This window comes from Sturnira hondurensis, unplaced genomic scaffold, assembly GCF_014824575.4.
Source record: "Sturnira hondurensis isolate 20B ecotype Veracruz unplaced genomic scaffold, ASM1482457v3 Scaffold0017436, whole genome shotgun sequence".
Classification (NCBI taxonomy): domain Eukaryota; kingdom Metazoa; phylum Chordata; class Mammalia; order Chiroptera; family Phyllostomidae; genus Sturnira; species Sturnira hondurensis.
This window is the reverse complement of record NW_028090067.1, coordinates 7089482-7104729: the sequence shown is the minus strand read 5'-3', so window position 1 is coordinate 7104729 and position 15248 is coordinate 7089482. Positions and strand designations below refer to the sequence as shown.

Sequence of the window (15248 nt, the reverse complement as noted above, 5' to 3'; positions counted from 1 at the left end):
AGACATCAAAACTGTCTCTGAGAGGGACCTGAAGGCCAAGGTTCTGAGACAGCCTCCTTGCCTTCTCTGGGGAAGAATTATTTTTTCAGAAGCCTTCCAACAGACTTACCCTTGTATCTTACTGACCAAAATCAAGTCTAGTGGCTATCTTGAGAAAGCAGGCAAAGCAGAAGAGTCTTGGAAATGACTGTTGATTAAACACTTGTTTAGGCTGTGACTGGAAAATAGAAATATTATAAAAATAAATCATGGTATTTTTTTCTTGATTTCTGCTTCTGCTGTTTCATTGTTGGTATACAAAAATGCCTTTGATTTCTGGATATTGACTTTGTATCCCACTGTTTTGCCAAATACATTTATTAGTTCGAGCAGTTTTGGGATAGAGGCTATAGGATTTTCCATGTACACTATCATGTCATCTGCAAACAATGCCAGTTTTGTTTCCTCCTTTCTGATTTGGATGCCTTTTATTTCCTTTTCTTGTATGATAGCTGTGGCTAGAACTGCCAATACTATATTGAATAGAAGTGGTGAAAGTGGACAACCTTGTCTTGTTCCTGATCTTAGTGGAAAAGATTTTAGTTTTTGCCCATTGAAAAAAACAAAACAAAACAAAAAAACAAATAAGCAAGCAAATTATAACCAGAGGCATGGAAATTAAGAACAATCTGAAAGTAACCAGAGAGGAGGTGGGATGGGATAATGGAGGGGAGGGGGGAAGGTTTTTCAGGAACAACTATAAAGGACACATGGATAAAACCAAGGAGGGTGTGGGGTGGAAGCAGGGGAGGGAGGTGGGAATGGCTGGGATTCGGGGGGAGTGGTAAGGGGTAAATGCAGACGACTGTACTTGAACAACAATAAAATAATTTTTTAAATGAAAAAAATAGATCATGGTAAGAGATAATGAACTTTACTAGTTCAGTGATAAATTCAAGAGGACCGAATTATAAAGACCCTTCTAGAAAGATCACTGATAAAATTGAAGTAACATGACGCATGGCCTATTCAAACAGATGAATCATAACCTGTCAGTCACTTTTGGGAGAACTGAAGAACCTGGTTATCTGTGCTAATTTTTATAAACGAAACAGGTTGTCTTTATCACAAAGCTATTTTTATTTTCTCTCCTTCCTTTAAGGAATCCTATCCAAAGAAGAGGAATTACACTATGGAAATTTTACCATCTGCTTCTCTGGATACATTTCCTTCAGAAAACGAGAACTTCCTATGTGATCTCACGGACACAGCAGTTACAAAGAAACCTTGCTCCTTAGAAATTGCGAGAGCCCCTTCCCCAAGAACTGGTAATATTTCCTAAAATTTGATTTACGTGCTTGTATGTGTGAAGATATATCATTAATATTTTGATTTGCCACAGCATTTTCAGAATGAAAATTCCCCAATATAGTCACAATAATCTCCCCCCGCCCCCAATTTTGAAGTAAGTCCAGGTAAGTCAGATACAAAGCTTTGGGTCCTTCAGAACATCCTAGCAGATTTGGTAGCAAGAGTCTTTCAATATACTTTTCTGTCTCCCATCTGTTTTCATGGTATCAAAGTGTACTCAGCTACTTTTGTGTATTTTATATCTTTGATGCTGGTTGATCCATATTTTATTGATTTGTTGTGTAAACCAGTGAACAAAGCAAGCAAAAATTACGTCCATTTACTGTTGAAGAAATTGGAGCTGTGTCTTATTTAAGATCTATACTTGGTGAAGCCTTTTCCTAAATGTGAGTGACTGATTACCATCATATTTGCTTGTGTTACTTCACCACTGCGTCTAGGAAAGGTTGCAGGGTAGTTGTGTGAAAGCTAATGAGGGAGGAAAGTTACAAGTGAATGGTCAACATATTCACTGCTGCAAACAGTTGTAACAGAAGTCCTGAAGAGAGGTTTTTTAACAATCTAATTGCTGCTTACTTTTGAAAAGTAAGGGTTAGCAAGGATGGGATAACACCAGATTTCTGGAAGTTAACAGGGAATAAGGAAATGGGACTGGAGAATACAGATCACCTTTCAAGAAGATTAGAAGAAGAGACATAATCATAACCTGAGAAGTGACAGGTACAAGGGAGAAATGGCTAGTTTATTTTAGGATAAGTAAGCCTTGTTCAAGTTTACATTTTGGAGGAATTTGCTGATGGAGAGCAAGAGGCCAAAGATAAAGAATAAAAGAGAGAACAGAATGAGGAGAAGTTAAGACTGAGCGAACCTAAGGAAACAGAGGCATCGCTTCTTCTTTGGAGAAGGGGTCCTGGAGCACGGTCATGGATATACAGAATTCTTATATGTGCGTTTCCAAATGGATTGAATTTCTGCATTAAGAGAAAAGGCCACTGCCCTGGCTGGTGTAACTCAGTGATTGAGCGTGAGCCTGCAAACCACACAATCGCGGTTCGATTCCCAGTCAGGGCACATGCCTGGGTTGCAGGCCAGTTCCTGGTGGGGGACTCATGAGAGGCAACCATACATTGATGTTTTTCTCCTTCTCTCCTTCCCTTCCTCTCTAGAGATAAATAAATAAAATCTTTAAAAAGAGAGAGAGAAAAGGCCACTGGTTGAAAGGAAGAGCTATATCTTGAGAAGGGTTAAAGTAAAAGTCAGAAATGACATCTTAGAGAAAAAGCTAGGGGATTTTATAGAAGTGAACAAATAGGTTTTCGAGCAATACTGAGGTATTGTACGAACAATAAGCCTGTAGAAGGAAGATTTTTAAGATGAGGTAAGAGCATAATGAAAGTAGTTAACATTCATTGAGCATTTACTATGTGCCAGATACTGTTCTGAGTGTTCTATAGACATTATTTCATACAATCCTCACCATGCTGTGTGGTACTAGTATCATTATTCCCACTTTACAGATGAAGAAACTGAGGCCCTTGAAATATTCGGTAACTTCCCAGATGTACATATTAATAAGGAGTGGATCTGGGACTTGGACTTGGTTTGTTCAACTGTACTCCTCTGTACTCTTGTTATACTGCTGAATTAGTTCAGGGGGTGAAGTAGAGTAGAAATTGTGAACCAAGTACTGAAACTCCCAAGAAATGTAGAGCCATGACTGAAAGTCCACTTTTGATAGTAATAAAATTGGAAAAAGAATGTTATAATAGGATAGCATAGTCTTCAGAAGAACAGCAGATTTCTGGTCAAGGCAGAAAGAGAGTGAGTGATCCAGAAGCAGCCACTGAGAGTGAAGAAGACAATGTGGATCCCAAACTGTGGGAGTTGATGGGAATGAAGAGCCCTCCACAGGGGAGGGAATGAGGACATAAAGGGAAGATAGGAAGAAAGTTCCATTCATGTAGGAAAATAGAAAGCATATATGTATGAAAATGTAAAAGAGCTTTAATTAGGGCCCAGGGGGTAGGGATGTGCCTGGGGTGATGGATACAGGAATTAAAAGGTCAAATATATTCATCAAACAATAAGAAACTAATTGAGTTCATGTTCCAGTCACTGTGCTGTATGCTGAGGACACAGAGATGAAAAACAACAATGATGACAAAAAAAAAAAAACCAAAAACAAAACATGGATAGGGTGATGGAGGATTTGGCTCAGAGCAACTCCCCCACTTAAAACTTTGTAAAAGCAGCAAAAAGATGACAGGAAAATTATATAAACTAAATAACATTTAAATTAGGAACTTTTAAAGATCAGTGGGTAAGTAAGAAATAACCAAGCCAAAACATCGGTGAGGATGGGAAACCAGTAGAACATCAAAGCCACTTTTGTCTGGAGGGAATTGTTTGAACCCGCTGTGGAATTTTGGTGCCTTTGTGGGTTTGCTTGTAGAATACACTTCTCTGTGCCTGCCAGCACTAAGGTTCAAAACAGAATCCTTCCCCCATAGAACTGGGACTACAAGGGCTATCAGAAACAGTTCTGCCCTACAACCAGCAACCCAAGGAGACTGCAAGGAAGAATGATTTGTTGTGAACAGAACGATGGGGAAAACTTCTGAGAAGTTATTACCACAAACTAGTCCTCACATAGGTTTGCACCCAAAATTTATATCACCTTAGACCAGGGGTGTCAAACTCATTTTCACCAGGGGCCACATCAGCCTCGTGGTTGCCTTCGAAGGGCTGAATGTCATTTGAGGACTGTACAAATGTAACTACTCCTTAACCAGGGGCAAGGAGCTTGGTGCTGCTGCTGGGTAGAAACAAGGTGCCGGGTGAAATAAAACAAGGTGGAGGGCCGGATTTGGCCCTTGGGCCTTGTGTTTGCCACCTGTGCCTTAGATGGTCCAAAACTCATCAGTCTGTGAAGTTAGTTTAAAGCAGTATACTCTCAGACATCGAGTAGAAGCAACTTTAATCCCTCCAAAGGGGCATGATTCTCTTTCTAGGCCCAGATAACTCCTATAAATAATCTTCCCATTAAAATGAGCAGTTTACAGTCATTAAGCACACAAGGAAAGGAACCCCCAGCAGGAATCAACAGAAACAAGAAAGAACAGATCCACACCTGCAAAGACTTCAACTTTGAAGTTATCAGATGGACACTAGGAAATGACCATGCTATTGTAAGTAAAAAAAATAATCTTGAAGGTATTTTGAGAAATAGAAACTGTATAAAATTACCGAGTGTCTATGAGAGGGGTAAAAAACCCCTAATACCTCCCACATGCACACACAAAGAAAAACAACCCCAAATGTGAGTGGACCAGCAGATGAGATTCAGTTGGAGAGATATGTAGTGAGCTGAAAATTAAATCGGAAGAAATTTTTCAGGACCTTGCACAGAGAGGCAAAGAGATGGAAACCAGGAAAGAGAAGCTGAGAGACTTGGAGGATGCACTAAGAACTTCTAAGCAAAGTTCCAGAGCAGAGGGGAGAGAGAATGGGGCAAAAGTTATACGTATGGCTGATTTCCCAGAAATCACGAGCCTGCCTTGTGTTCCTAGGGAGGCAGACAAATGGACAGTTAATTTCAACAGAGTGTAGTAAGTGCTAAGATGATGTTACACGGAGTGCTTTGGAAGCAGCAAAGAAGGGAATTTTACCCAACTTGGGAGCTTGAGGAACACTTCATAAAGGAGAAGTCTGTGTCAGCTGCCTCTTGCTATTTAACAAGCTGCCCCTAATCGTACTGAGTCAGAGGAACACCAGTCATATAGTTCGCTGACAATCTGCTAGTCTGGCAGAGTTTATTCGACAGGGTAGCTTGTTCGGGCCACACTGCATGAGCTGGGGGTGCTCAACGAGGGAGTAGAGGGCTTGCTTTCAAGATGGCCCACTCCATGGCTGTTGGTGATGGCTGAGGGTATGAGCTGGGGACCATTCACCCTCTATGGATTATTTGAGTTTCTCCATGAAAGGCTGGCTGGGTTCTGAGAGTGAAAATCCCAAAAAGAGCCAGGTAAAAGCTGTTTCATTTTTACTATATAGAAGTCACAGATCATCCCTTCTGCTATTCTTACTGGCCCAATCAGATTCAAGGGGAAGGAACATGGACCCCGGCTCTTAAAGAAAAGAGTATCAGTTACTTTGTAATAAGAGAATATAGGATAGGAGATACTTTGCTGTCATTTTTGGAAAGTACAGTATGCCACAGTCTGCCCTCTGCACACAGTGATTTATATCTTCTCATGTGCAAATACATCCATTTCTTCTTTCAGGGTTCCCAAACACGAGCCCATTCCAGACGAGCTCCAAGTCTAAGTTCAGGCGTGCAGGAGCAGTTCTCACGGTGCAGTTCTCATGGTCCAGGCCCTTGATTACCTTTGCTCTTGGCAGTGGTGACCTGTGAACTGAAGAGATGACCCGTCCTCTCCTCTCCTCTCCTACACACCCAGCATATAAGAGTGGACTGAGCATAGGAAAGCCACTGTTGTCATTCCTCTTCAAACACAGGGAAAACAGGGCACACAGCAGTCACCGCCTGTGGCAGTTATGCACCTAAATCGGGCACAGCTCCTTGCGTGATGGTCAGCCCTATGACAAAGGAATTGTTCTCTGGGGCTCTCGGTTCCAGCTTCTGAGTCATACTTCCTCTTCCATAAAAAATAGCCCATATTTACAGCTGAATTTCTTTCTCACCTGTTTTCTGCCTATAAAATTTGAGAGATCAAGAGACCTGATTTCATGGTGCCCCATCTCTGTTCCTTCCAGGTCAAGCTGATATAATTTCTTTTGAAACTGTAGACTTTTGGTGTTCCAATTTATATAACACTCCATTATTTTGGATAAGCTTTTCTGAATATTGAGCGACTTCTGTGACACACCGTTCCTGACATCCTTAGAAATCCTGTCATTGAACAGGGAGGATGTATGAGTTGTGCCCTTAAAAATCCTTATAGGGTCTTCTTGTTTGGCCTAAAGTTTCTATGCGGCTCCGCCTGAGTGCTTGCTTAGGTGTTAATGGGTGATCTTGTAGTGCCGCCCAGATCTGACCCTTGGCCTTACTAATTTTATAATTTCTTTTTTGCCATTTAGAGCAGCTGGAAATAAGAAACCAGTTTTGTTTTTATGCCCAGAAATTTCTGGCTTCTACTAATTCAACAGGCCATTCTTTAGTTCTCGCTGCATTTTATCATAGGCAGCCAGATGAAGCTAAGTTACACTTTAGATATTCTGCCCGGAATCTCCTTAGCTAGATCACAGAGTTCATTTGGTTCATTTTCCATTTGCCACGTTACTGCAGATGTCGATGTTGCCAAACTTTCCTCTACTACACGACAAAGGATTCCTTGCTTTGAGCTGCCAATTTCATTTGCTGCCCTTTAAGTCTTCACCAACAGCTTTCTCATGCTCTTCGGGCTTCCACGAATCCTCGCCTACAGGCCATTTAGCTTTTCACAGTCACTCACTTTGATGCCCTTCCAGCCTCTGCCTGCTGTCCAATGACTAAGTTAATGCCGTTGTGTTTAGATATTTGTTAGGGCAGCACCCCATTTCTGAGTACCCGAATCTGTTCTGGTTACTGATGGCAACATTTAGTGACTTAAAACGAGAGTCAGCTATTTTGCTCATCAATCTGAAATTTAGAGAGGGCTCAGAGAGGGTGACTTCTCTCAGCCCTAAATGATAGCAACTCAGGCAAGTTCTCTAGGGGCTGGAGGATCCATTCTCAAGGCCACTCCTTATTCATATGGCTGATGACATGGCCTATTTGGATTTCCTTGTGGTGTGTGATGGGCTCTAAGGGTGAGCACCCTCAGAGGTTGAGGCAGAGCTCTTCTACTTTGTATGACTTAGCCTCGAAAGTCAACATCACTTCCAGTGTAGTCAACACGCTGCCTTTACCTAAGTGGATGGAATTTAATCCACCTCCAAAAGTGCTACCAAAGTTGCATCATAAGAACATATTCTTGCAGCAACATTTGGAACATACAGAATCCCACAATGACTCAGTTGTTCGTTGTTGTGGAACAAGAACTAATTTGCATATATGATTTTCCCCAATTGTGTTCAGTCGTCTGGACTCAGTGTAAAAGAAGCCAGTTGGCTCAACTGACCCAGGCTTAATTCTTAATTACTGGTCCTCTTTGCACTTTGGGCTGTGATTGTGAATTCTAGGCATGAGGGAACCCAGTATTAAAATGGAAGAAAATGTTTTTTAATGTTAGGAATAGAGATGGATACAAGTCAGAGCAGTTTCTGGTCCAATCATATGTGGAACCTTTCTGGAATTTCATAGAATTTGCCCCCTCGAGTGCCGTAGCAGGGAGAAGAGAGCATCGATATGACTGTCTTCTGGCTGGATGGGAAACAGTTTGGGTCTTTCCCCCATTGATTCCATTAACCTATAGCTTAGGTTTTGCATGGATCCAATTATTAATCCTTCCAAGTCTTTCACCCTGCTGTGCCTACTCCCTCGATTTTCCTTTACTCTCAGGACCAACAAAGTAAGCTGATGAACTTGGGGAACTTACTCACCTCTCTCAGATTTAGCTGATGTTTTTCCTTTGTTACCAAGTCCTCTCTATTGACTAAAAATAGGACTTCTGGTTATGGAGACATCTCTTGATGCACCTGAGTCTTTTTAAAGCACTCACATTGAACTGGACGGGTAACCGTCCTGCAGTTTGTCATTCACTCAGCCACATTTATTGAGTGCCTCTCATGTTCTAGACATGGTGCTACATGTTATAGAAGAGACAGAGTGAAAGCTTCAGCCTGGATATTTAGAGCTTAGCATGTGTTAAAGTTAAGGGTAATAAGTGCAGTGAGAAAGGTGCTCTGGGAGGGGAGGACAGGGTGAACGAGTGAAAGCTTATTGGAGGACGTGCTATCCGATCCGAGCCTCACAGGAGGGGCGGAGGGGATGAATGGGATTGTGTGGCTCTCTAGGCTACGGAACAGTGTGTCTCATGGAAAATCATAATGCATTTAGGGACTATGCCCAACTTAGCCTGGTTAGAGCATAGAATGCTTTTATAGAAAATACATAAGACAACAAGAAATGGCATGCAGGAGTGTGGATTTTGCCGACAGCAGCAGTGAACCTCTGATAGACTCTGAGTAGGGATGCGACATGATAGGTTTGTGTTTTGTAATGCTCTGTCTGGGAGCAATGTGGAGAAGAGACTGAACAGAGTTGAGGCTGGAGTACAAGAAGATTAATGAGGAGATCAGTGTGCAGTCTCAGCAAGAAATGATGGTGGCCAGGACAAACGCAATGCTGGCCAGAGAGGGAAGGGGGACAAAGCTGAGAGTGGCACTCATCCCTTTCCCCCTAAAGGATTCTGACATTTGGGAAACAAGTAGTCAAGGGAACTAAAGAAACTACATTTTAAGGAATTGGTTTATAGGTTTCACTTCGCTGTGTTGGACAACACAATTTAGGTTTACAGATAAAATGGAGATTTGTACATTCGTTGGAATTGCATTCCAAAGCTTGTGGCGGGGGGGTAGGGGCGGGGGGAAGGGAAAAGAAGAGACAGGATATGGATATGATGAAGGGATGATCAGATTGTCAGAGGGACTGTTCTGGTTGAACTGTGACCTCCGTTTGACTTTTGGACTCCTAACTCCTAGTATTTCAGAATGTCACCTTAAGTGGAGAATTTGGAGCTAGGTCCTTACTGAGATAATCAAGTTCAAACCAAGTCATCAGATGAGACCTAATCCAGAATGACTGGTGTCCTTATAAAAAGGGGCAAATTTGTACACAGGGGATATTCAAAGAGGAAAGATGATGTGAAGAGACACAGGGAGAAGATGGCCATTTACAAGCCAAGGAGAGCGCCTAGAACAGAGTCTTCTCTCCCAGCCCTCAGGGGGAACGAATCCTGCCAAAACCCCCCCTTGATTTTAGATGTCTAGCGTCCAGATACTATTCTGTGAGATACTGTCTGTTGTTTAAGAGACGCAGTTAGTAGGACTTGGTGACAGCAGCTGCAGGGAATGAATACGGGGACCAGAACCAAGCACACAAACTCAGCACTACGTAGAGGGAGGGGTGAGAGAGGATGCTGGGCCTAGGACGACAGACTGCCTGGCCTGCTTATCTCAGAGGCTAAGCAGCTTGCAGGGCTCAGTTGTGACGCAGTGTCATTCACTGCGTCCTGATAAAGACTATGTAGTTAGTTTCTCAGAAAAATCACAGTTAAATATGCATGTTAGTTACCTTTCTGTGGGCTCTCCTGTTACAAAACGTATTTCATCCACAAAAAACACAACACAAAACAATTCCACGTATCCACTGGTTGGATTTAAATATGAAGGAACTTATTAGCAAATCTATATTCAACAAAATTTTGCAACTCAGCCAGAAAACGAGGGATACTTTTCCGAAGAAGTAACTTAACTAATACCTCAGTGACTACAGATTTCACGTGGAGTGAAAATGAAATTGCCCAAGTACTAGGCTCATTAAATAAAGATCAAGAGAAGTGTGTATGGTACTTCCTTAGTAATTTGCTGGTTAAGAGTCATTTTTGTGCAGTCAGTGTTGAATCATATTTTTCCCTTATTGTATCAGGAAAAAGAACTGTATATAATCATAAAGGTGACTCAGTTGCATATAAGAATGAATAATTAAATGAGTGAATGAGTGAATGAAAATTATCTTTAAAATAAAATGGCTGTAATGGCAGATAAAGCCCTTATGAAATAGTTGCGCCATCAAAAATAATGTGTTCTTATCTGTCTTTCCTTTCATTTTAACCTTCGCAGGGGAATTTTTCCATTTCATGGTAACTAGGCAACCTGTTATTTTGAGTCACTTAGTACAGGCTTTGCACACTATGGATGCTCAATAAATCCATTCTGATTAATGAGCAATTTAGAGCAACACTAGCGAAGACTGCATCCAATCTTGTTGGACGAGAGCAAATGATCTATGATCAAAAGGACTCAATCGCAGTCCCGTGCCAGGATAGTGTGGGTCTGGTCACCTGTGCTCGAGTGGCCGATGTGCTTACTGGCTGTGGTCAACCTGAAATGGGAAGGTCACCTGGTAAACGATGCTCCACACCCCCACTACACTTCCCCCAATGTCCTGAAGTAGGTCGTTGTGATGGTGATGCTGTAACTTTTTTATACCAAAATATTTTTGGAAATGGTGAAGCTTTTTGAATTCCAGTGCCAAAATTTTGAAATTAAAAGAATTCAGACTGAACCAGGACTAATGTTTATCTCTGCTTAGCTAGTGGGTAATGTCAACATAATTTCTGTGGGTATGTTTAACTCATCTAAGAGAGCAAATATTTTTAAGCCCCTTGGAATCATTCTCTTATATACAAATACTGGCTTTGCTGATAAGAACCACTTTTATCAAACAGCAATTATTTTTTTGGCATTTGTTCTGTGCTCAGTGCTGTCTTTGCCATTTATTAAAGCAGATCAGGACTTGGTAAAAATTGTAACCCAGTGTTGGTTTATAGAAAGGCAAAGAGAGGAGACGAGGGTTGCGGTACCCCCAGTGAAATCCTGGCAAATTTGCCATTTCACTCATGTGGACAGTTTACCTATTTGAAAATGAATCATCTTAGTTTGCTCAAATTGGTGGAATTTGGCTACCTGTGGAAAACAACATCCTGGACAAAGGAAAATTATGCTCTTTTTCTCTCAGGTCAATTTTACTTATATATGAATAATATGAATTGTAGAATATTTCAAAATATACAGCAAACTCATTAAAGTGATTATGTTGGGGATGTTGGATTCTTATGATGACATTTATGGCTTCCTGTGGAAGAGAGCTTCTCCTACAATGTCAGACTATCTGTATTAACGAGGTTAACATTAATTAATTCATAAATTCTCACTCGCCAAATTCAAGCAGGCCCTCCACTCTCTCTCCTTTACTCTTCTCAGACTCCAGATACTTTCTCCTACCTTGTCTCTCACTCTCAGCATATGGTCTCATATTTTAATTAATAAAGAAAAATGCAGCCACCAGATGGAACTTTATTAGCATCCTCTATGACAGCTGACATTTTTCTGCAAGTTCTAGAAGTTGGGAGTTCCTTGAGGCTCCAAGTTCTCCCTATTCTTTTTACTTTTGTCTCTTCATAACTGATCTCATACATAGTATGGCTTCTGTTACAATCAACATGCTAAGGACTCCCAAACACTTCTTTCTAGTCCAGACCATTTATCTCAACTCCAGCCTAATCCACTCTTCATTTTATTTATCCATCTGTTCATTTACCCATCCATCCATCCATCCATCCATCCATCCATCCATCCATCCAACCATTGACTGAATATCTTTACCTGTGTGTCTCAAAGGCACCCTGTCGCTAACATATCCTAAACTAAAGTCATCTATCCCCTCAAACTTACTCTTCATGCAGGGCTTATCTCAGTGAATGATTTAACCACTCATCTGATTTCAGAAACCCAGGTGTTCTTGCCATCTCCACCTCCATGAACTCCTATATGCGATCCATCATCAGGTCTTGTGGTTCTTCACTGTAGCAGGTAGGAAGGTGAGGGTAATTCTGTAACTTATTATATATCCCCAACTATCCCTCAAATCTATCTTCTCACAATCTCTGCCTTCAACAACCACTCTTCTGGATCATTTTAATAATAAAATATTAACTGTCCTATTTGCCTTCCTTACATGTATTATTTATGTTGCAGCCAAAGTAATCTTAAAAATCACAAATCTGAGTGCATCACTGCTCTCAGTGAAAACTTTAGTGATTTGTTGTTTTGTCATTGTTCTTAGAAGAATGACCCAAATCTGTAATAAGGTTCAAAAGGCTCTGGGTGATGTGCTTTTGTTTTTCTTTTTATATTTAGCCTCATCTCTCCCCAGGCTGCACCTCCCCAATTGGCTCTCTCTACTCCTCAGCTCCTTTTAGTTCTGTAATAGGGGCAAGCGCCTCTCTGTCTGTGGGCCTTTACGTACCTGAACAAACAATCTGCTCCTACTACCCTCTTTCCTTTTCCTTTCTCCAAATAGTTTAATTTGCACCCTTCCTCACGGAAACCCGCTTTGTGGACACCCACACACCATGCCCCAGAGTAAGTATCTGGATGGATGCCCCTGTTTTCTACTCTTTTAGCACCTGCTAATGTTCCTTTTCTTTGTAACCCTCATTATGATTGAAATGATATAATTCTTTTGGGGTTATTTTAATATCAGTTCCAGTTGTTTTGTGGAGGTAAGAATCTTGCTTGTCTGTTTACATTTGTAACCATAACTTCTAGCAAAATCTCTGCCACATGAAAGACACTAAATAAATATCAATGAAAAATGATAATAGATAATGTTATTAAATACTTACTTTATGCATATTAACTTATTTAATCTGAAGCTATTTATGAAGTAGCTAGTATTATCAGACAAATTTACAGATAAAGGAAACAAGCCAGAAAAAGGTCTAGCGCTTGCTGAACAGTGGCAGTGCTGAAACTTGAGCCATGGTATTTAGCTCTAGAGACCATAGTCTTTTTTTTTAATCCTCATCAGTTATTGTGTAATTTCAGTTATTTTATGGACTCATTAATTTTCTTGTGTTTAGCAGTTGCTGCATGCAGTGTTAAAGTGGAAATAACAATATCCTAAAATATAGTCCTGAAGAAATCGTGCACAATGCGTGTGGTCTCCTATTTACCTCCTTGTTCCCCTCATTACACTGTCTGGTCCTGTCACATGCGCCTGCTGGCGAGCTCACCGATTCATTTTATGTTCTTTTCCATAGATACTGCATTCTTCATGTAATATTGTACTAAGACTACCAATTCTCCCTGTAGGCACTCCTCCACTCTTTTTTTAAAAATATTTTATTTATTTATCTTTAGAGGGGAAGGGAAGGAGAGAGGGAGAGAAATATCAATGTATGGTTGCCTCTCATGAGTCCCCTGCTGGGAACTGGCCTGCAACCCAGGCATGTGCCCTGACTGGGAACCGAACCATGATCGTGTGGTTCGCAGGCCCGCACTCAATCCACTGAGCTACACCAGCCAGGGCGGCACTCCTCCACTCTTAATTAAGTAATGTTTGAAAATTAAGTAACACCCAACTACAGTTATACTATACATTTAAAAATAACATCTTTACATTAATATACTTTATTGTAGATTTTATATAATTTTACATATTACATTTTACATTTACATTAGATTACATAAATTCAAGGATCTCATAATAGATTGTCTTTCCACTGAACTCACAGAGATGATTTGTTAGAAATGGCAAAGATAAGAGTAACTTATTCATAGGTATGACTTTTGGATATTAATAGATTAGGTTTGAATAGTTAAAAAATAGAGAATTAAAAGTAATTTCAACATTTAATTTCAGCACAGAATTAACGCACAAAAATTTCTAGATCTATCATTTTATCACATTTATCATTATGTCTTCTATGGTAATCAAGGGGACTAAATAAATATAGATGAATAGGTTGTTGAAAGAGATGAGAAGTCAAAAGCCTCAGTGTCTCATCGTGCTGTTTCAAGCTGTTTCTTTCATACATTCACGCATTCATTTACTTATTCTACAACTGTTTGTTGAGAATTTACTATTTCCTTGGTCCTTAGGTATATGAGACATAAGAAAAAGAAAACGTATTAGACATAAAGTAGTAGGAGAGGTTTTATCCACAGTACTTTGCTAAATAAAAGTTTAAAGCATTCCAGATACCGGGAGTCAAGAGGGCTCATGTAGACCAGTCATACGTTGTACTGACACTTGGCCACATTCATTCTCCGTGGGAGATCCTGTTTGGCTGTTTCTACACAGAACCCAGAGAAGGAACAGCAAAGCTCAACTGTGTTATTTAATTACATAGGTTTTCTCATGCTTTTAAATTCTATGAAATATTTCAATTCATTACCAAAGAGTCATCTAGTATCCTCTGCATCTCTCACCTGTGAATAGAGAAAATGAAAACAAAATAATGAAAGGCTAAAAACAAGGCCATAAACAAGTCAAGAGCAGTGAGCCAGCTAGTATTCCTTTCCTTAGAAAACTTAGAAGTGGGTAGACATTAAGTCACAGGAAATATGAGAATCCTGGATCATCATTTCAACTGAAGCATGTGAAAAATAGAGGCATTTATTGAAGAAGATACAAGAAATGTAAATGGGACAAAGTCACCTGAGTCTTCTTCTGAGTTGGCAACTTGGGACTTCACATGGTTCTCCCAATCACCCTCAGCTACCCCGTTGTGTTTTCCTGAATCTCATTGACAGTGTGAAGTCTCTTCTGTTTCAAAGGTGATTTCAGTTTTGGGAAAAGCCAGAGGTCACAGGGCACCAAATCTGGGCTGTAGGGGGGCTGAGTTACCTCTGTAACTGTGTGATTTGATGTTTCACCAAAAAGTTCTGCATGGAACGTGATATATGAGTGGGCACATTGTCATGATGAAGCTGCTGATCACCAGTTACCCATAGCCGTGGCCTTCTGAATCATCTGATTGGTTTTGGCAGGTGAACATTGAAGCTTAACACAAAATTTGATGCAGATTCATTGCTCTACTCACTTGTTTGTTTTTAATGCAACAGTCATACAGTGCACGTGCTCACTCAACAGTGTCTACCGCCCCCACTGACTAGTACCGTGAAGTCATCATGGTTCACACATGTGCATTCCAGTCCACTCTCCTTGGCTGCCAGGTTACCTTGGTGTCACGCAAACTGTTCTTGTATTAACAATGGCTGGACTTTTTCTGGACAGACTTTGTACTTCAATTACTCTAACCAAGTATAGAAAACAGCTCTTTGTCTAAAATCTGAGACATTGTAAGACAGAAAACTTTCCGAATGGATGAGCTCATTTTTATTATCTTTTAACTAACTGCGTCCTTTAGGAAACCATGTAGGATTGG

At 40.6% G+C, this 15248-nt stretch overlaps 1 protein-coding gene across 5 annotated transcripts in view; it reads left to right on the top strand.

Annotated features, from left to right (window-relative positions):
- Positions 1–15248, top strand: part of ANKS1B (ankyrin repeat and sterile alpha motif domain containing 1B) — an 806451-nt gene that overhangs the window by 242948 nt on the left and 548255 nt on the right. For all 5 annotated transcript variants that reach the window (XM_037068001.1, XM_037068000.1, XM_037067999.1 and 2 more), the window contains exon 10: positions 1142–1307. In XM_037068001.1, coding sequence (XP_036923896.1) covers positions 1142–1307 — 166 coding nt within the window. The remainder of the gene's footprint in view (positions 1–1141; positions 1308–15248) is intronic.